Source organism: Anguilla rostrata, chromosome 4 (assembly GCF_018555375.3).
Source record: "Anguilla rostrata isolate EN2019 chromosome 4, ASM1855537v3, whole genome shotgun sequence".
Classification (NCBI taxonomy): Eukaryota; Metazoa; Chordata; class Actinopteri; order Anguilliformes; family Anguillidae; genus Anguilla; species Anguilla rostrata.
The window spans coordinates 43,011,283-43,034,851 of NC_057936.1; the positions used below are offsets into that span (position 1 = coordinate 43,011,283).

The 23,569-nt window shown below is 42.0% G+C and overlaps 1 protein-coding gene across 5 annotated transcripts in view; it reads right to left on the bottom strand.

Annotated features, from left to right (window-relative positions):
* Window positions 1-23,569, bottom strand: part of adgrg2a (adhesion G protein-coupled receptor G2a) — a 115,643-nt gene that overhangs the window by 84,301 nt on the left and 7,773 nt on the right. For all 5 annotated transcript variants that reach the window (XR_010329759.1, XR_010329760.1, XM_064334067.1 and 2 more), the window contains exons 2-3: window positions 20,253-20,353; window positions 2,217-2,804 (exon numbers count right to left, since the gene is read on the bottom strand). Coding sequence is in view for 3 of the 5 variants with exons in the window: in XM_064334067.1 (XP_064190137.1) it covers window positions 2,217-2,804; window positions 20,253-20,349 (685 nt within the window). In the remaining 2 variants the exon portion in view is untranslated. The remainder of the gene's footprint in view (window positions 1-2,216; window positions 2,805-20,252; window positions 20,354-23,569) is intronic.

Genomic DNA, 23,569 nt, shown 5'->3' on the forward strand with positions numbered 1-23,569 from the left:
ATTTATTGCATTGTGATGAAAAACGTGTTCCAGTCTCATTACTCTTCTTCCTACTCTAAGGTTCACTGGGTTTCACATTGTAATGGTACACCCACATTAACGTGCAGGCCCCAGATTGGTGGATTTTTTCACACCAAATACAAAAATGTTTTAACTTACAGTGCATTCGGAAAGTATTCAAACCCCTTCACTTTTTCCACATTTTGTTACGTTATAGTCTTATTATAAAATGAATTACATTCATTTTTATTCTCATCAATCTACACACAATACCCCATAATGACAAATCAAAAACAGGTTTATAAATTTTAGCAAATTTATTAAAAATAAAAAACTGAAATATCACATTTACGTAAGTATTCAGACCCTTTACTCAGTACTTTGTTGAGGCACCTTTGACAGTGATTACAGCCTCGGGTCTTCTTGGACATACCGCTACAAGCTAGGCACACTTGTATTTGGGGTATTTCTCCCATTCTTATCTGCAGATCCTTTCAAGGTTGGATGGGGAGTGTTGCTGCACAGCTATTTTTAAGGTGTCTCCTATTTTTAAGGTGTCAACCTTCGCCCCAGTCTGAGGGCCTGAGCACTCTGGCGCAGATTTTCATCAAGGATCTCTCTGTACTTTGCTGCATTCATCTTTCCCTCGATCCTGACTAGTCTCCCAGTTCTTGCCACCGAAAAACATTCCCACAGCATGATGCTGCCACCACCATGCTTCACTGTAGGGATGGTATTAGCCAGGTGATGAGTGGTGCCTGGTTTCCTCCAGACGTGACACTTGGCATTGTTAAATGAATTTAATCAATTTTAGAATAAGGCTGTAACGTAACAAAATGTGGAAAAAATGAAGGGGTCTGAACACTAATATATTTAAGGTTCATTGAAACCTATCTCTCTTCCCAGGAGAGTATGTAACAAATAAAAACCTCATTACAACCTCCCTTTGGGTATGATTTATTTCAGAGTAGTAACCGTAAACTACTACTGTGCGGTCCTGATGAAAGAATACAATTGTTCTGCCCACGAACATGTTGCCTGGTTCAGGAAGGGAGTTTCCGTGCATTTGGGTTTGCTGTCTATTAAAAATAATCAGTACTACAGCAAGCATACCTTCATTTTTTTTTCAAAGGGCCACTTTCAGCATGGAAAATGGTGATCTGTGAGACCGTGTATGAGGAAGTGTGTTCAACACTGCACTTCTCATTTCAAAAGCAGTGTGCTGGTCAGGAAAAAGGTTCAAATACATCCCAATATACACTGAAATGTATGACTAGAATGTGACACTTAAGAACCTTAAGAATTTTGAAAAAATTCCCAGGGATTATTAATTGGCCTTTCTAAATTAGTATTGTAAATGGTGCAAGTGCCTTGCTTCATTTAAGCCAAGTCTCTGTGATGCTCACATCAGGAGTTATAGAGCCTTAAATAGAACAGCCCCTAAATGGGTGAGGATTGGCCAGATTTGGAATCTGTGCAAAGGGGATTTTTACATGGGATCCATTAGGCCAGATGACCTGAACTGTATACTGTAAAAATACCACTTGCCTACAGATACAAGCGAGAAGCATGTGTGTTACATTAAAAGCTACAGGTCAAACTGTATGTCATCGTGAATTTTTCTGTAAAAAAGGTACAGGTAAGATACAATTTTTTTTTTTTAAGTACAAATGAATAAAATATGCATAATCCTATATTGTGCTGCCATCCTTACTCTCCTTTATGCGTGACACCCAGAGCATGTATTCTAATATCACACTCTACAGGCTAACACTCAATCTCAAACTGAAGCACACAGATTCCTTTCTAGATATAATATAATGTAGAATATACCATTTTAAACGACAATAAATTAGATTACATCTCACTCAGACAAACACATAGGTACACATGCACACACAGACTGGCTATCAGGGTCTATTCATTGAACAAAAGAGTGCCATAACCAGTTGAGCTGCCCAGCAGCCCTGGCTGGGCTGGGAGATGTACTTTGCTGGGGCTGGGTGTATAGTTGAGTGTGAGTCAGGATCAGGCTTTAAAAGACTGCATTTCCTGTTGAGAGAGCTTTTCAAATTCCAGACGTGCCAAAGCTATTAAAGTAATTACACTGACTGTTTAGGTGACATTTTAATAGCACTGCTGAAGTACGTATGTGCTGCTGCATTGACAGCATATGGGGGAGGTGCCATCATGAGGTGGAAGTGGGGGTTTCTTACCGCAGAGGAGCATGTCATCAGAAAACCTGGAAATGCCGATCACATGCCAGTCCTGCGAGTCCCAGCCAACCACGCTGCCGTCTTCGCAGGCCAAATGCTTGCGCACATCATCCCATATGCGGAACAGATAGAGCTCTGCCCCCCCTGCTCCCCACTTCGCCGGCGCCACATCCCAGCTACGGCACCCCAGCACTAGTTCCCCAGCCGGTGGGATGGCCCGGGTGATGACTGTGCGCTCAAACACCTCCCCGTCCACCTCCAGGGTCATGGTTCGGCGGTACGTATCGTGCTGCAGGCAGACATGATGCCAGCGAAGAGGCGCCAAGTGGGTGGGGAAATGGTGTTGGACACCCAGCAGCCAGACGTACAGGCCGTGGGTGTCACCCTGCAGGGCCAAGCTGTAGTGGGGTGCGGGCAGTGTGCTGTAGGTGAAGGCTGTCCACTCCCCCTCTGCGTGCAGTGGCCGCACATCCACACACAGTGTCATCTGCATCAACTGAGGCATACGCTGTGGATCCGCTAGGATCCAGTGGTCGACACAACCACGTGCAAAAACCGCCTTCGATCCGCGCAGGAACGACCCTTCACCTGCAGAGAAAGGAGAGGGGGAAGAAGAAGGAAAGAGAAAAAAGGCAAATTTTATATTCCAAAATATCTTCTTTAAGATTGTTTCTATATTAAGTAGTGGTTGTAGTGCAGCAGTCACACATAAAGGAATGGTGATTATTACAGTACAGTACAGCCTGTAGCCAGTTCATTTGACATAACATGTACTTTAATATAATCTAAGTTCTACTCAACCCTGGCCCTAGTGAGCCATAGTGGCTTCAAAGTGACTGGACCTGGGGGACTGCGGTATCTTTAGGACTACCCAGCCCTTTCACTGGATGGCCTCAGAGACTGCAAGGAAACTCTTGGTTTTGGAGAGCCATACATGGCTACTCTCTTTCAGGAACAAGGGTAAAGAAGATCTTTGTGGAATCTGCCAACTCCTGACAGCAGAAGGGTTACCAATCACGTTATAGTGGTGGGAACGTGTGTGCCTCTAAGTTCTACCTCTTCAAAAAGGAGTAAATGAACAAAACCAAGGTGAGCCAATCGAGCTGGAGCACAATTATATAGTTTAAGCCATTCACATTAAGCTCAGTACATAACAAAAAGATAAAAGGAGGGGGAGAGGGAGAGAGAGAGAATGATACATATATATGAGAAAGGGAAAGATGTAGGTGTATGTATGTGAAAGAAAGGCACTGCAGGTATTTGGGTTTTAGTGCTTCACCATCAGTGAAAAAACAAAACTGCATTCCTGTCATCTCATCATCTCTATTTCTATAACCTTTCTGGAATATTCTTCTCATTACTGTGCTGTGTCAACATGAAAGACTCAGCACACAGTATTCAGTTTGTTACAACAGAGCTTTTGAAACAGGTGAATGCTTGTAGATTTTTCTACCTGCTTTTCACTCATCCTTGTTGTCTCCTACTAAGTCGTGAGGGGGTAGTCTTGCCAATTAAACTCATAGCTCACAGAAGAATTAGTACCAAGGCGCAGAGACCAACACGAAGGTAATGGGAATAATAATAAGTCTTCACTGAGGCTTTTAACTGGCAATAACCAATCAACAAGTGAGGCAGCATGAAAGGATCACACACAAATCTACACACAGGCTAGGACTGACAAGCAGCTAGGACCAAGCACTGAAATTAACAAAACCAGGAACTTAATGCACAGTAAAACACATGCAAACAGTAACTGAAGAGCAGCAAGCATGCGGAATGTGAGAAGACAATTATCTAATAACAACAACAATTAACAAGTACAAGACACGAAACACAAGGAATGCACAGAACACAGGTGAGATCTAACACTGGGAAGCAGGTGGAGACTGGACATCAGGAACTGGAGCCATGATAATTGGATGTTGTATGTTTTACACAGGGGTTCATAATGCAAATAACTCAGAATGCCCTGTGCTCAACTAATTCCTCATGGAGGCCAGTCTCTCTTTAAATATGAGCATATGTCACATGTCAATTCTCAGAGTTCTCTTATTAAGAAATGCATAATATGTACTGTATGTACATAAACAACATAGACACCTTAAAATATGCATTACTCATCATTTCATCATGAGTGGGATGTCAGCAGACACTGTGCAGATATACTTGAACATAGTCACTATTTTTGATACATCTCATTGATCAGTGTGACCAAGAGCAACACTGTGGTGGGTCCATATTTGGTCTAAAGGCTGCCTGTTGAATAGCTCTTGCTCACCTTGCCACCATCTTTGCACAAGCTGACAATCACAATCAGAATCAGAATCAGAACCAGAATCGGGTTTTATTGCCAAGTAGGTTTACACATACGAGGAATTTGTTTTGGTCAGGTGCATAACAGTGAACATAAAATAAGATAAATAAAATAAGATAAACATAGTGCAATAAAAACATAACAGACATAACATAACATAAACATAGTGCAAACGGTAAACAGTAAACAATAAACAATAGTGCAAGGGGATAAAGTGTTATAAGTACAGGTGCTGTCTGTTTGGTGTCCGTGGGGGTCAGGATAACAGTACAGTATCAGTGGTATCAGTGGGGGTCCCGGGCCTTATTGATTAGGCCAGCTGCAGTCGGGAAAAAACTGTTCTTATGTCGTGAGGTTTTGGTCCTGATGGACTGCAGCCTCCTGCCGGAGGGGAGTGTTTGAAAGAGTTTGTGTCCAGGGTGGGAGGGGTCGGCCACAATCTTTTCTGCCCGCCTCAGGGCCCTGGAGGTGTGCAGGTCCTGGAGGGATGGCAGATTGCAGCCAATCACCCTCTCAGCAGCGCGAATGATACGCTGCAGTCTGCCCTTGTCCTTGGCAGTGGCAGCAGCGTACCAGATGGTGATGGAGGAGGTGAGGATGGACTCAATGATGGCAGTGTAGAAGTGCACCATCATTGTCATTGGCAGGTTGAACTTCTTCAGCTGCCGCAGGAAGTACATCCTCTGCTGAGCCTTCTTGGTGAGGGAGGTGATGTTCAGCTCCCACTTGAGGTCCTGGGTGATGATGGTGCCCAGGAAGCAGAAGGACTCCACAGTGTCGACTGGGGAGTCACACAGGGTGATGGGGGCGGGCGGGGCTGCGTTCCTTCTGAAGTCCACAGCCATCTCCACTGTCTTTAGGGCGTTGAGCTCCAGGTTGTTTTGGCTGCACTAGGACACCAGATGTTCAATCTCTCTCCTGTAGGCGGACTCATCCCCACCAGAGATGAGTCCAATGAGAGCGGTGTCGTCTGCAAACTTCAGGAGCTTGACTGACTGATGACTGGAGGTGCAGCTATTAGTATACAGGGAGAAGAGTAGAGGAGAAAGGACGCAGCCTTGAGGGGAGCCGGTGCTGATGGTCCGGGAGTCGGAGACGTGTTTCCCCAGCTTCACGTGCTGCTTCCTGTCAGACAGCAGACAGATTACCACAGAGGTCAGGGCGACGGGTCTGTAGTCATTGAGTCCTGTGGTCCTTGTTTTTTTGGGGACGGGGATAATGGTAGAGGTCTTGAAGCAGGCTGGTACGTGGCATGTCTCCAGTGAGGTGTTAAAAATGTCTGTGAACACCGGAGACAGCTGATCGGCACAGTGCTTCAGGGTGGAGGGAGAGACAGAATCTGGTCCAGCTGCTTTGCGGGGGTTCTGTTTCTTGAATAGTCTATTAACGTCCCTCTCCAGGAGGGAGAGAGTCGTCATTGTGATAGGGGAGGGGGAGGGGCCCCTACTGAGATGGGGGAGGAGGAGCTGGTGGTCTGGAGCTGGTGAATGGGGTCACGGGGGATGGTGTCAGGACTGACCCATTGTCTTTCAAATCGGCAGTAGAACTCATTCAGGTCGTTGGCCAGGCGCAAGTCATTAGTGGAGTGGGGGGCTTTCGGTTTGTAGTTGGTGATCTGTCTGAGGCCCTTCCAGACAGAGGCCGAGTTGTTTTCTGAGAACTGCTGTTGGAGTTTCTCAGAGTACAGTCGTTTAGCATCTCTCACCGCCTTGCTAAACCTGTATTTACACTCTTTAAACCGGTCCTTGTCCCCACTCCTAAATGCCTCCTCCTTTGCCAGCCTTAGCTGTCTGAGTTTAGCTGTAAACCAGGGTTTGTTGTTGTTGTAACTAACCCTGGTGTGTGATGGTACACAGCTGTCCTCACAGAAGCTGATGTATGATGTACTCATCCAGACTGTTGGTAGCAGTCCTGAAAACATCCCAGTCAGTACAGTCCAAGCACGCGCGAAGATCCTCCATAGCACCATGTATGCAGGAATCAGGTGGACTATGACGTGGTCAGAGTGTCCCAGTGCAGCGCGGGGGACGGCGTGATAGGCACGGTTGATTGTACTGTAACAGTGATCTAAAGTGTTCTCCTCTCTGGTCGGGCATTTAATCAACTGGCGGTATTTAGGCAGTTCGTGGCTGAGATTCCCTTTGTTAAAGTCGCCGAGGACAATAACGAAAGAGTCCGGGTTTGTCCGCTCCACACACAGTAATGAGACACAAACACATGCATAGACATGTGCTCACACACGGTCACACACGTAAAGAAAAAAACATGCGTGTACTGCTTGTGTTTCCTTTGAGCAACCGGCCAAGCACAGAGAGCGCACTAAACCCTTTAAACCTATACGTCCAAAAATAGGACCTACTCTGTCAACACTGATAATGAACCTGACATTAAAGGCTTGAGCCAAGAACTACTCTCTCTTAATATCACAGCCAGACAAACCTTCAGCCTCAATTCACAGAGGAAACGCCTCCTACTTCTGGAGTTGTGCATCTAAGGAATATGCTGAATGAGTGTCCACTGGTCAGCTTGTGGTCATTTTGTTTGGCCCTCACAGAAACACAGCCCTGTAGTCTAACAGATGGACCTGCCTCACAAGAGAAGCATAGCAACCAAAACATTCCCCCATGAGCCCATGCTCCAATAACCTGAGCATAACTTTCCTACGGCGACTGCACTTTTAATGATCCTGTTCCGAGAAAACATTCAGTGCATATTATACATTGGTTAAGTAGTCTGTAAGAAACAACAAAATTTGTGTCACTGCCAAAATACGTACAGATTGCACTGTACATGTTTGGAATGCAGATGTTATGTTGAGGAAAACAATTCTATGAGATCCCGATAACAACTCGTTTCATTAAATGTTCATTTATACTTCAAAATGAGTACCCTATTGAAAACAAGACCAAATCAAAACCTAGTATATGGCTGGACCTAACAAATGTCATCCGGCTGACCAATGGTGTAACTTCATAACTCAGCCGACCAATGGTGTAACTTCATCACTCAGTCACAGACATTCACGTTTGTAGGGCTGGCCCCGCTGTTGTGGTCCAGCCAAAAAGGTGTCAGACACATATTCCAATCCATTGCTCAGCTTAGCAGAGAATGCACATTTTAGAGCGCCTCAGAGACAGATAGAATAATAATACATATTTGAAATAATAAATACGATATTGAGAAAAAACAAAACAAAAAACGAAATATCGACTCGCCATCCCTGCTACCTGCGTACTGCGTGCAGAGCACCGTATTATTTATTTAAACATTGGCAGACTACAGCATAAATTGCATCTTTTGTTTATATTCAATATTAGTAATTGCAGCAAGAAACTGCAGCTGTAGACACAAGAAACTTTGGTATATTATGGTAGCAACAGACCAAAGCGGACTATATATATATATATATACCATCATTGTTATTATACCAGCGTGTTTTCGCGCATTTGCAGTGAAACTGAAATACTATCAATACAAATGGTTTAGCTATTTCTCACCATAATGACAGATTCGAAGACTAAACAAATTCACTCGATATAGTCTTCCAAACGATCCATGCCAAAGAAAAGTAATTATTCATCCTCTCAAAAAGCTTTTACTAACAAACTTTTAGTAGCCTAGCATGCACTCTGGCACAGTCTTCAATTGCTTCCCCGACCCTCCCCTAAAACCTAGTATATGGCTGGACTACCACTCACTCACTCACTCAGTCATAGACATTCACGTTTGTAGGGCTGGGTAACAGTAATTTATGTAAGAATTACCAAATTCGAATTCTGTGTAGGTTGCAGTAAAAACACAGTTCTGAAAAAAATTAATTCCCTAAGCTTTTATACTGTATCTTACTAGGTTCTACTGTACATGCAAATAATAGCAAAATACATACATACCAATACAAATTGGACATATACACGCCTATTCAATCAATCTTGACTGTGAGAGAGCCATCCACACATATGTTTGGCCTGTCCATGTAGTGCATGCTTATACACACAGGGCCAAGTGACTTGAAAGAATTGAGGAAATATTGGGTAGCATTGCTTTGAAATACATCTTATGTCATTTCGGTGAGGCAAGGTAGCCTATATTGTTTGTAGTACCGTAACTTGGCGTCATTTTGATATCAATACTTTTGAGTAACTTGGCATTTTTGTACGTTGAAAACATGTTTTTTATGAGATATCATTTCTTTTTGCAAAGCGTTTTATTATGAGAGTGAGAAATGCGAAGTGACCCTGTAAGAAACGGTTGTGGATTATGGCTATCCTTGTGTGAATTTGTACAGTCTGATGAGCGTGTACTGTTTAGCAGTTTCGGTTTGCTATATATGTAAAACAGTGGCTGTGACAAAGGGTGCGGTGGCGTATAAGTGTAAAACGTATCAGAAACGCATATGAAATATGGCCAGTGTATGTACTCACGGATTTGACGTCCATCCAACGAGCCCTGACTGACAAAAGAATCAGCAAGCCCGTAGAATTATAACTCCCTAGGTCGCAACTTGTGTAGCCTTCTGTCCTGCTCCGTTGTCTGTTATTTCGTGGAGATGCACCTTTAGTGTTTGTAAGGTTTATAAGGCATTTTGATAGGCTTATCTGCAGGTAGGAATCCTCTTCGCTGTTTTGCTAAACTAGAACCGGAAAACATGATAGTGGAGAGCAGACGCATATGTCCCAGCAGGCTTTGCATATGAGAAAATAACAACAGTGTGAGAGAAATTAGGATGAAATTATGAAATTGCGTAGTTGAAACAATATGTTTTTAGCAGAATGGGCATGTAGGTGAAGGCTGACATGATCACGGAGTATAGTGCGAAGTAAATGGAGTGACCATGAGCGAGCTTATATTCCTTATCGAACGGTATATATAACGGTCGCTATAAAGCACCAGCTGTTAAAGTGGAGGGTTAAGTAACGTGTGAAATCTATTGCACTGCTGTGTTTTTTTCATGTTCAGTACTAGTAGTTATAATTATGAGTGAATCATGTTTTTAAATGTAATGTTTTAATGGGGAGTTGCAGAACGTACATACGTAGTAATTGTTTGTATGTGTTTGTTTGTAACATGAATGTAGAAACGTGGCGTTTGCTGAAAAGAAGGTTTTGTACAGTAGCCAAGTGAAGAAATGTAGTTAGTAGAAATGGCACAGCTGTGAACTGGTGTAACTTTTTAATAAAAGGAATACATTTGCCGTCATGAAATGCATATGGGTGGCCATAAGTGAGTTTTGGTAAAGCAAATATAAGCGTAAGAGAACGTTAGTGTAAAAGAGGAAATTATCTGCCTGTGGACGAGGCGGGATTCAATCGTTCAACTGGAGGTTTACCAGTCTGTCACTTTGTTAGGGCAGCACCATGACATAGCTATGCAATGCGTGAAATATCATTAGCAAACCTGTCCGTGGTTTTAAAGAAGAACACAGGTGAGTTAGCACAGAAGAGCTCCCGTTGAATCCATATGGCTTTGCAATATTGTAGCCGGTTAACAATTGAACGTGCAGACGGTACGTCATAATACAGTTCGGGGAACGGCTGGTAGATATGGTGCAAAAACAATAATTGAGAAATAGTAGACAATTATTAGTGAGGGTAAAAGAAGGTTAAAGAAACGCGTTCCTAGCTGGGCTTGAACCTCAGACCCTGTGTTCCCAAGACTGTAACCTTACCTACTAGGCCACAGGTGGACTAGCTGCTTGTACTGAAAATGTTTCAGAGTAAAAAGGTATGGGTATTTTGAATGTGTATGCAAGTTTTTCATTGGGTCGTGTAGGTGAAGATTTGGCGGGTGTCGGTAAAATGTTCAATGGGGAGACGTTATTAGTGGGATAGGCGGCAGGAAAAATAAGAAAGAGAAGAAGAATGAGAAGAAGAAGAAGAAGAAGAAGAAAGAGAAGAAGAAGGAGATGAAGGAGAAAACGCAAAATCCCCTTAGTTTGGGGCTTTATTGTGTGGACATGTGAAGTTGTTTATGAAATCTGTCTGTTGAAATGGGGTCAGAATGTACAGAATTTAATGTTTTTAAGGGCTGAGTGTCTGTGGCTGTTGTGGTTATTTCTGTGGGGAACCCTGAAAAGTGCCAAACTCTCGGTGCTGTATAGGTATGGGGCATGCCCCCGCCAAGGCGTAACTTGGCGGGATGGCATACCTGCCATCCCAATCATTGTTGGTCAAGGACTTTTTGAGTTATTTGACCATTTCCAGGAAAAGAATAATAATAATAATAATAATAATAATAATAATAATAACAAAAGCAATAGGGTTCCTATATAGGAGGGTATTTAATTGATTATATAGGAACAATAGGACCCCTAATTAAAGCTGCAAGCGCCGTTGGGAGGGGTCCAAGCATTGGCACCATCGCGCCCCCTATGGAGCAATTTTAAAATGGCTTTTTCCTCATGATCATATGCCTTCACCCAACATATCTAATGAATATCATGATGATTGTATAAAATATTGATGACTTATGGCCAATTTTGTGCTAAGAGACGCTGTCGGAATACTTAATGCTTCGCCATGGATGTGTCCTGGCCGCTTGCCGTAAAGGCCATTACTACATCGTAGCACTTAGATGGCATGTCGTAACACTTAGATGGCCTGGCGTGTATGTAGAGCTGCAGCGCTTCCGCACCACAACTAAAAAAGGCGTTAGACTATTGTTGTCACAATACCAAAATTTTGACTTTGATACCGATACCAAGTTTAGTATCACGATACTCGATACTGAAATGATACTTGAAACTTAAATGATACTGATTCGATACTTGGTACCTAACGAAACTGAAATTACCTTAAGAGAACAGAAAAATAATGTCCACAAGGGTTGACCTTATTTTCGAATTTCGAGGCTTATAACAACCTTTAAGTTGAAGCCTGTTCAACATATTAATAAGCATAGGCATATAGTGTTACAACACTAAACAATAGAAAAATATATTAAATATATTTCAAAAATTAAACAATTGTAAACTAAATAATCTTTAAACAGGTCTTTCACTTTTAACCCTCCTGTTCTGTTCATTTTTTAGGTACAGCAAAAATGTTCCCGGGTCAATCCCCATACAGGGGGGGTTTGCAAATACATGAAATGAACCATTTTCATTTAAAATGTTGATTACACTAATTAAGGCCAGTAGAAGAAGTTTCATACTGAAAAAATAATTTTAAGTATTTTTCCTAGATTTTCAAACTTTAAAAAGGGTCCATTTGACCCGCAACATAACAGGAGGGTTAAATAGATCTAAAGAAAACTGCATATTTGAATAACAATACAGCATCTTCCTATAATAAAATAATAAAATATTTCCAAGAACATCTATTACTACTGAAGTGAACTCAAAGTCAAAGTGTTTTATTTGTCAAGTGCACAGTATAACACAGGTCATTCTGAGCAAATAAATTCTTATGACATGGCAGGCAGCAACTACGTAGAAGCAGAGCAAAAATATCAAAAAATATCTAAAATATACATAATATTAAACATTGTATTAAATATTAGCAGCAGTACCAGCCTGTACAGATGGGGGATATGGACAGTGAGAATTGGAGTATTAAATATTTAAATATTAAACATATAGTGCAGGAGCGCTGATGAATATGTGCATAAGACTGTGATAATGTACATTGAACGTACATAGGAAGTGAAGGAGCATACATAGGAGGTCATGTGATCAATGTGATCCCTGAGATTAATGTTGCTGGTTGAGAAGCCTGATGGCCTGGGGGAAAAAACTGTTTGTGACTCTGGACGTCAGCAGCCAGGATGCTCCGGTAGCGTCTACCAGACGGCAGCAGCGAGAACAGACCATAGCCTGGGTGGCTGAAGTCTTTTATGATTTTCTGTGCTTTCCTAAGGCATCGTGTGTGGTAGATGCCTTGCACAGAGGGGAGGTGGCAGCCAATGATGCGCTCCGCTGTCTTCACCACCCTCTGGAGGGCTTTGCGGTCAGCAGTGGAGCAGCTGCCGTACCAGGCAGTAATGCAGCCAGTGAGGATGCTCTCAATGGTGCACCTGTAGAAATTGATGAGGGTTTTGGCAGACATGCCAAACTTCTTGAGTCTCCTCAGGAAGTATAGGCGCTTTTGGGCAGTTTTCACTGCTGCGTCTGATTGCCTGGACCAGGTGAGGTCATCATTTATGACCACACCGAGGAACTTGAAGCAGGAGACTCTCTCCACTTCAGCTCCGTCGATGTGAATGGGGGTGTGACCCCCCCCCCCCCCCCCCCCGTCGCTTCCTGAAGTCCACGATCATCTCCTTAGTCTTGCAGACATTGAGAGAGAGGTTATTGTCCTGGCACCATGTTGCCAGGACGCTGACCTCCTCTCTGTAGGCGGTCTCATCATTGTTGGAGATGAGACCCAGGATGGTGGTGTCGTCTGCAAACTTAAAGATGGCATTGGAGCTGCGTGTGGCCACACAGTCGTGCATGAACAGGGCGTACAGGAGGGGACTGAATACGCAACCCTGAGGGGCTCCGGTGCTCAGGGTCAGTGCAGAAGAGGTGAGGTTACCCATTCTCACCACCTGGGGTCTGCCCATCAGGAAGTCCAGGATCTAGTTGCAGAGGGAGGTGTTCAGACCCAGCTTCCTGAGCTTGGGAACGAGCTTAGCAGGCACAATTGTGTTGAATGCTGAGCTGTAGTCTATAAACAGCATCCTCACGTAGGTGTCTCCCTTATCCAGGTGGGAGAGGGCGGTGTGCACTGTCAGGGCGATGGCGTCATCTGTAGATCTGTTGGGGCGGTATGCGAATTGAAGGGGGTCCGAGGTGTCAGGAAGAAAGGAGCAGATGTGGGTCCTGACTAGCGCTCGAAGCACTTCATGATGATGGAGGTCAGTGCTACAGGGCGGTAGCCATTCCAGCAGGAGATGGCGGGTGTCTTTGGTACAGGAACAATGATGGTCTGTTTGAAGCAGGTGGGGACTGCAGACTGGTTCAGGGAGAGGTTGAATATAGAGGTGAATACCTCCGCTAGCTGGTCGGCGCACGCTCTGAGGACACGGCCTGGAATGCCATCTGGCCCTGGTGACTTCCGAGGGTTTACTCTTTTAAAAGCTCTCCTCACGTCAGCCGTAGATAGGGACAGAGTGCAGTCGTCCTGGTCCTCATCTAGCCTTACAGTAGGGATGGCGTTGCTCGCCTCAAACCGTGCGTAGAAGGTGTTGAGCTCATCCGGAGGAGAGGCAGCGGGGTGGGCATCACTGCTATTTCTCCCTTAGTAGTCTGTGATGGAACGCAGTCCACACCACATGTGTCTTGGGTCGGAACTGTGGTAATTAGACTCCAACTTGTCCCTGTAGGCTCTTTTGGCATCTCTGATGGCTTTCCGTAGGTCATATCTGGACTTCCTCAAGGCTTCCAGAGTTATGGGCAGAGGACCGTGCTCTGAGCTTAGCACGGACATCACCATTAACCCAGGGCTTCTGATTTGGGAAGGTCCTGACATTGACTTTCAGGATGACATCATCAATTCACTTGGAGATGTAGGCTGAGACAGAGTCTGTGTATTCATCAATGTCCCCATCAGCTGCAACACAGATCATCTGCCAGTCTGTGGTTTCAAAACAGTCCTGGAGGGTGGCAATGGATTCCTCACTCCAGCGTTGAACTGCCCGAAAAACCGGTTTTTCCTGTTTTAGGCGTTGTCTGTAGGTTGGGAGGAGAAGAATGGAGGTGTGATCCGCCTTGCCAAAGGCACGGCGGGGGACGGGTTTATAGTTGTCCTGTATTTGAGAATAACAATGGTCAAGAGTCTGGTCACCACGGGTAGGAAAGTTAATGTGCTGGTGATATTTAGGCAAAACTTTCCTCATATTAGCCCTATTGAAATCGCCAACAACAATAGAAGCTGCCTCAGGGTGAGCGTTCTCTAGTCCATTGATTACTCCGTAAAGGTCTTCTAGCACGCGTGTTTTATCCGCCTGCGGGGGTATATACACTGCTGTGATTATAGCGGAGCTGAATTCCCGAGGGAGGTAGAAGGGACGGACTTTTATAGTTAAGAGCTCCAGGTCTGGTGAGCAGTGTTTAGCGAGTACTGCTACATCCGTACCCCAGCAAGAGTTAACCATAATGCAGACCCCTCTGCCTCTGCGTTTACCTGACTCCGTAGTTCTGTCCTGCCGATAGATGGAAAATCCAGCCGGGGTAGCAGCCGAGTCAGGCACCGTAGGGTCTAGCCAGGTCTCAGTAAACGCCAGCACGCAGCAGTTTGCAATGTCCCGCTGGAACTTAATCCGTGCGTGTAGTTCGTCCATTTTGTTATCTAGGGATTGAACATTTGCCAGTAAAATGCTCAGTAACGGCGGATTGCAGTGTCTCGTCCGAGATCTGCATAGGATACCGGCACGTTTGCCTCTTTTCTTTCTCCTTCGTCGGCGTATTGGTAAACACAGCGGCAGTAGGACAAAGGGGTCGCAGCACGTACTCCGGTAAGTTGAAAAAAAGTTTGTGTCCAGTGCCGAACAAACTCCCAAAAGTGCTTGTCGATCATACTGTATGAGCAACAGTGCAGTATGTGCAAAGATAAAAACAATAAACTGTTTTTATTTTTGAGTCGAACTGAGTCGAAGCTTACACTGTATCAACGAGTGAGTGCACAAGTGCAACCTCACCTCACTTGGCAACCTTATTTGCTACTGCCACCTAGTGAAGATTCTGACAAATTATACTTTAAATAATAATCTTTAAAACAGGTCTTTAACCTTTAAATAGATTTAAAAACAGCATATTGTAATAACAATACAGCATCTATCTATAAGAAAATATTTCCAAATTGGAACACCTATTGCTACTGAAGTGAACTGAGTCAAAGCTTGCACTGTATCAGGGAAGAGAATGCACAAGCGCAGGTCACCTCACTTGGCAACCTTAGTTGCTACTGGCATCTAGCGAAGATTCTGACAAACTACACTTTTCATCCTCTCAATCAGTAATGTGGAAGACACATTTCCCTGGCTTTTATATTTGACACAAAACTACCGAACGTCAGAAAATTCTAATACCGAACCGTTTCTTTTTTTTTTTTAAGCACCGAAAAAGTGCTGAAGTTTCGGTATACTGTGCAACACTACGTCAGACACATATTCCAATCCATTGCTCAGCTTAGCAGAGAATGCACACTTCAGAGCACCTCAGAGACAGATAGAATAATAATACATATTTCAAATAATAAATACGACATTTAAAAAAAAACGAAACAAAAAACGAAATATCAACTCACCTACCTTGTCATTTATTTCAACATTGGCAGACTACAGCATAAATTGCGTCTTTTGTTTATATTCAATATTAGTAATTGCAGCGAGAAACTGCAGCTACACAAGAAAGTTTGTTATATTATGGTAGCAATATATATATATAGGACTATATATATAGGCTATATTTACCGTCATTGTTTTATTATACCAGCGTGTTTTCGTGCGTTTGTAGAGAAACTCAAATACTATCAATAAAAATGGTTTAGCTGTATCTCAGCATAATGGCGGATGGGGATGGGACTATATGAAAACAATTTTCAACTGTCAACCACGTTTTGGCAATGTTCCAACACTCTCGTCACTGCTGCATCACAAAAACACTACAGTGTGCAATATCCACATTATGTAACACCACTAATCTATTTAAAGACACTCAATTTCAAAAATAACGTATGACCGAAATATTTTGAGCAGTAATACTTACATAGCAATATGACATTTTATCTGTGTTCAGTAGTATAGAGACAGAGACAGTAAATCAATGACAAAGTCCTATCCGCTTCTGTTTTGCGTCAGAAAACGAAGTCAGATAGGTCTATAAGCAAAGACGTGGCTTCGCCATTCCCAAAAGTCCTCAATAATAATAGTACTCTCCAAGAAATTATGAAAATCGTTGACAACGTTTCGTTAGGTGCAGCGTCTTTTAATGTTGCCCCAGATGTGCAAGTGAATGCGATGATAAGAACATTTTACGTTACGCTGACAGATAAAACGTTATTCCAAAAGCAAAATCAGACATGTTATACATCGTTAGAAAGCTTATACTCTCACCTACTGAATAAATGAATTGTCAATCAAGCCAGGCTATACTAAAAATAGCCGTAAACAACAGGTGTGGTGTTACGCAAAGCTGTTTTTGAAGGTAGCCTACCCAGGCATCACAGATGCGCGTATATTTCACAAACGTCCAAAACAATATATGACCACTCAGTCTCAAAAGGGACACCTCTACTTATTCCCAGATATTGACTGTAGAATGACACGGTATCATTATTTAAAAAGTTGTCTCGTTTATTTCGTTACTCAGTGAGCAGCGTTTTCACTGCCGTCTTGGCATATCTTAGGGCTAATGTCGGGTTTATCTTGTTGCTACGGAATACGATTTCTCTCAGCATGATGACGGATTCAAAGACTAAACGAACTCACCCGATATTGTTTTCAAATGGATCCATGCCAAAGAAAAGTAATGATTCATCCTCTCAAAAAGCTTTTACTAACAAACTTTTAGTAGCAAAAAACGAAATACCAACTCGCCATCCATGCTACCTACGTGCAGAGTACCTACTGTATTATTTATTCAGACACTGGCCGACTACAGCATAAATTGCATCTTTTGTTTATATTCAATATTAGTATTGTATGACCCTTTGTTATAGTGCCACCATCTGGCCGACATTGGTAGTGCCTGAGTAGTGGGGGGCCATAGGAACCCACCTACCAAATTTGGTTGGTCTACAACTTATGGTTGCTGAGCTTCAGACATTTTAGCGGAGAAAACTTCCACGCCCCAAATAAAAATTCAAAATGGCGGGCAAACAATATGGCGGACATAGGTGGTCCCAATGGAAAGTTGTAGAGCACGTTCAGATGCATAGGTCGATGAAGTTTTGTGTTGATCTAACTTATGGTGTGGGAGTTATGGCCTTTTACGCATGACCCTTTGTTATAGCGCCACCATCTGGCCGACATAGGTGATTTTTAGTGCCTGAGTAGTGGGGGGCCATAGGAATCCAGCTGCCAAATTTGGTTGCTCTGGGACTTATGGTTGCTGAGTCTCAGACACTTTTAGTAGAGGGCCTTGCCCTTTACGCACTGAGATCTGACCAGATTCCTTGAATCTTTTAATTATGTTGTGCACTGTAGAGGGTGAAACGCCCAAAATCCTACCGATTTGTCTTTGGGGAACGTTGTTTTCAAAGTGCTGGATTTTTCGCTAACGCATCTGTTGGAAAATTGGTGAGCCTCAACCACTTCTTGCTCATGAAGGACTAGGCCTTACTTGGAGGCTCTTTATATACTATAACATGATTGCCTCACCTGTTTAACATCACCTATATCACATCACTGTGATATTTCGACTTGTCACATCATTATTAGTCCTAAATTGCCCTTGTCCAAACTTTTTTTGGAACGTGTTGCAGGCATAAATTTCATAATAAACATATATCTTCAAAAAAACAATGAGGTTAATTAGATAAAACATGAAATACCTTGTCTTTATACTGTTTTTGTTTGAATACAAGTCAAAGTAAATTTACAAATTACTGCTTTCTGTTTTTATTTCATTTACCGTCCCAACTTTTTTGGAATTGGGGTTGTACTTCAGACATTAACTTTTATGATGAGGTTGCAGGAAAGATTATCTTATGACAACTTTTCCATGCAGCTTTTTTTGTGTAAGCAATGCTGCACAGTAGACCAGTGCACCACTACTCCACCACTACGGTGTCGTAAACCTTTCTGCAGGCCTTCTGCAGTAATATCTGGGCACTGCTTTGAATACCTGACCTGTCTATGAGTAGTCCTATCAGACATTTTTCTTGGTCTTCCAGATCTTGCCTTGACCTTAACAGTTCCCCTTAACTTCCATTTCTTAAAGTAGAAACTAGACGTATTTAGATATATATAGCCTTCCACAGCATTTTAAGAGTCAATTATCTTAATTTTGATGTCCTCAGTCAGCTGCTTATAGGAACCCATGGTTGCTGAGAGTAAGCACCCTGAGAGGTCAAAATGGTCAGACAATTTATTAAGCCCTGGATTTGCCTCGCCAGATTTAATCTAAGGCCTAGGAAGTTAATCAGGTTTTGAGACCTTCTTTTTAAAATGCATCAGCTGGAAGGGTACCTACACTCTTGCACATAGCACATTTACCATTTTATTTTTGTTTTCCCAAACTGTCAAATTGAGCAGCCCACGGCACCTGCCATACCTTAGCAAACAGCTGGCATATGTTAGTGTTCAGCTGCTGCAAGTGCAAAAAAACACTAATCTGATTGAAGGGTCTGTGTTTTTCAATGTATTAGACCCTTATATGGGACTTAAAACCTTCTTTACATAGACAGACATGGCTGGCATTTTCACAACCAATTCACATAGACACATTTCACAGCTAAAAAGCACAATAACATTTCACAATAAACAAACCTCCAATTATATACAACCCCAATTTCAAAAAAGTCGGGACGGTAAATGAAATGTGAATAAAAACAGAAATCTACAGATGCAAGTTAAGGCTTTATTATGCAAAGCAGAAGCCATACATCAACACTGTCTAGAAGTGCCGCCAACTTCTCTGGACTCGGTCTCATCTGAGATGGACAGTAGCACATTGGAAGCATGTGCAACGAGTCAACATCTCAAATAGTTTTTGGACAAAAAAAAAGTTGTGTCCTCCGGGCCTAAGAGGACAAGGACCATCCAAGCTGTTATCAGCGGGACGTCCCTCCATTTTCCAGCAGGACAACACCAGACCACATTCTGCTTGGATTACAAGTGCATGGCTGCATAAGCAGAGAGATTGGCCTGCCTGCAGTCCTGACCTGTCTCCGATTGAGAATGTGTGGCACATTATGAAGTGCAAAGTACAGAAAGGAAGGCCCTGTACAATTGCACAGCTGAAGACCTGTATAATTGAAGAATGGGGGAAAATTCCGCTTGCTAATCTTAACCAACTGGTGTCTTCAGTGCCCAAACGCTTAATAAGTGTTATTAGAAGAAATGGTGATGTTATACAGTGGTAAACACTCGACTGTCACAACTTTTTTGGAGCGTGTTGTAGTCATTAGATTTGAAATGAGTGTATATATATATATATATATATTTTTATTTTTTATTTTTTATTTTTTATTTTATTAAATTCACAAGGCCAAACATCAAATAATGTTCTGTTGTAGTGTTTTCAATATAGTACAGGGTGAAAATAATTAACATTATCACTCATTTTGGACTTTTTTGGAATTGGGGTTGTAGGTTGTCCTGCATTTTCCAAAGATTTATTTCTGGGGGAGGGGGGGGCATATATGAATTTACATTATAGATTTGGAGGTGACTCAAATCAAGCTACTGTATTCTCTCTCTCGCTGTCTCTTTCTCTCACACACATACAGTACACACACACACACACACACACAAACTCTGGTGTATTTTATTTTATCATTTGTTAATTTTTTAAGCTAGAAGAGACGTCTGTCTGTCGGAACAGGACATCTTTCCAGGGAGATAACTATCAGGCCAACTAATTTACAACAAATTAATCATCTCTACCTTATTACTGAGCTGGGATTGCAGGTTTGATGCCCAGGTACGAGGTGCTGTGAACAAGGTGCTTAACCTGAAGAGCTTCCATTAAATACCTCTCTATATGAATGTGTAACGCTGTGTAAGCTGCCAAGGATAGGGAAAGATGCATGGTCTTATCATAGGTAATGAGTAAGGCATTTATTCAGTGGTACATTTACCTGGGTGCACCTGGTACAGGAAAGTGACTAGGAGAGTGAAAAGGAAGTGACTGTCCAGTTTCCTATTTCCCGCATCCTGAGTGGCTCCACAAGACATCCTTCTGTAAGAGATTTTAAGAATAAAGGTACCATTTAAAAGTTTTTAAAAATCACAACCAAAGCGCCTTTAAATTACAAGCAAACAGTTTTTCATCCTGTATTTTGCCTGCCTGCTGCCGTGGGCTATGCATGGCAAATTGTGGTCACTCACTAACTCACTCATGGACAACCTTTGCATGGCAAATTGTGGTCACTCACTCACTCACTCACGGACGACCTTTGAGGGACGTTTGGTAGGACGCAAGCGCAGGTGGTGCAGTGGTGCTTCGTTTAGTAGGACGCATGCGCAGGTGTATCTCCCAAAATCACCACTTCGAACGGCACAACATTTTAAAGCACAGCTTTATCGTCTAACGTAACTTTAGCCTACCCTAACATGTTAGCATTTCACCTACTTTAGTTAACCATAGATGTATTGTGTCCCCTGCTATTGTTAGAATTTATATTTCCTTTGAGTATATTATTGTGAGATTCATTATAATTATACTTTCCATTTTGGAGATTTTAGTATGACATACACTTTTTTATATAAATACCTTGATTTTGTCCTCAATGAAAATGAGGGCTTTGAGGAGCATATAGAAGTATTAGCTGATTCTGCTGGGAATCAATTTCTTGTGAAACTTTACAGCTCCACACACCTGCAATATAAAATAAATCTGGCACACACCAGCAATATAAAGTTGAGTGTAAGTAAAAAATCCAAGGCCCCTACATAGTTTTATTGATCACTGAACCCAGCAGGTTTCTATGAAACCCTTGCTGGTTAAGAGATTTCTCTAGCTCTTTGGGCCATTCCCTGTGAAATTTGGTGCCCCTACTTGAAAGGTCCTAATACCAAGGAAATAAGGACCCCTTAATTAAGTCTGAATTATTGCCTCATTCAAACTTTAATTATTTAAGGTTTTTGTTTGATTATCTTTGATTGTACTGTAAAATTTTACTGATACTAATGTTAAACTTGTTTTGCTCACTCAGTAGCCTATGAAAAAAAAGACGAAATTATTCAAAAAATAAAAACGACAGTCTTGTGATATGCCTGAGTATAAACTAAGTTACATTTATATATTCAGGAATTATATTTATATATTCAGAATTACATTTATATATTCGGGAATTGAATTTATATATTCAGAGTTAACTTTTTTATTCAGGAATTTAATTTATATATTCAGAGTTACATTTATATATTCAGGAATTCACAAATAAACAATCGGAGATACAAAAGAAATGTTTAACACAATTTATTCACATTTTTTGACTCATCAAAGTAGCCCACTTTTGCAGATATAACAGGTGAACACATGTGGCATTCATTCTGCAATGGAAATCAAATATTGGGCCTCATTCACCAACCATTCTTAAGAAGAATTTTCTTCTTAAAATCCACTTACGCAGTTTTCACTAAGATTCTGACATTCACCAATATTTTCTTATTTGGGATTTGTTCTTAGGCAAGAACAGAATCTACGCACACTCAAGAGCACACTTACGCACATTTGAGTGCTGTAAGTTTGTGCAAAATAATTGGTTATTGCGTTTTCTTCAATTCTACAGTTGTATAATATTATAGGATTTAAATTACAATAATATTTTTATCATTTATAATATTTTTTAATTATTATTTTCATTATTTTACAAAGCATTAAGGTGTTCATCTGTAAATAAATGATAAAAATCAAACCATTGTAGTGACCTTTTATTTTGGGGGGTTTCAATTATGCAATGTTTGGTCTATACTGCAAAAGCAAATGTTTAAATTTTGAATGCAAACTAAGCATTTAAGTAACACTTTTTAAACACAGGGTCATGTTGAAGAAGAGAACACTTATTCAGAGGCGTCACTAGGGGGGTGTGGACCGCACCGGGTGACACCAAAATGACTTTTTTGAGCAGTGTTTTATGCAAGGAATGTGACGAGAAGCGCCGTTTGAATGCATAACACGCAATTCCTTGCGCCCACTCCCACCAGCATTTTTTTTTTGCCTCAGATTTGACATCAAACCATTTTTTTTTACTTCATCAGTTGTGCGTCCTTCTTCGGATACAGCGTTCACTGAATGAGTAATAGCATCCCATGCATCTTTTTTGTGTTATTTTATATCCACTACTGATGCTACTAAATATGACAGGTTGTTTGCTGTTCACTTCCTGCAGCAATACCTCCACTTCAGAACTACTGAAGCTTTTCTTACGTTTGGAGTCTGGTGCTCCACCGTCTTTAGATTTTTGTTTGGGCATTATTGACTTTGCTCTCAACTTTTCTTATCGATTTCTGTGTGTGCACTGTGAAGTTCCCACAAATGTGTTGCACTTGTAGGTTGCTTTGCTTTCACCCTTCTGTTCAGTTCAACCCAAACCAGCTTGATGGGGTTTAAGTCCGGAGACTGTGCTGACTATTCTGTTATTTGAAGCCTACCGTCTTTTTCTTTTCTTCTAAGTGTAACCGGGTTGAATTTTGTCTCGCTTCGGTGCAATCAGGATGAGTAAAGTGACAGTCAGGACACAGGATGTGCTTTCCCAAAGTTTATTCTGGACAGACGAAATAGTATGTAAACACAGAGTGTTCATGGGGGCGACATAGCTCAGGAGGTAAGAGCAGTTGGAGTCGGAGGGTTGCCGGTTCGATCCCCTGCCCCGGGCGTGTCGAAGTGTCCCTGAGCAAGACACTTAACCCCTAACTGCTCCCAATGAGCTGATTGGTACCTTGCATGGCAGCCTTTCACTGTTGGTGTGTGAGTGTGTGTGCGAATGGGTGAATGAGAGACATCAATTGTAAAGTGCTTTGGATAAAAGCGCTATATAAATGCAGTCCATTTATCATTTACCATTTACATTCCTATAAGATGATTTTATCAAGGGTATTTTCAGTCGTATGTAAACGAGAAAAAGTTTTTAAAAATGATACCATGTCATTCTACAGGCAATATCTGGGACTAAATATTGAATAAATATACAACCTTACCTTTGGTTTTACGCATAGAGATGTCCCTTTTGAGACTGAGTGGTGACATTGTCTTGGACAATCCGTTTGTGAAATATACGCGCATTTGTGATGCCTGGGTATCTTCCAAAATAGCTGGGCATAATACCACATGTGTCGTTTACGGCGTTGTCGCCCTTTTTAGTACAGTCTGGCTTGATTGACAATTCATTTATTCAGTAGGTGAGAGTATAAGCTTTCTAACAATAACATCTAATTTTGGTTTTGGAATAGT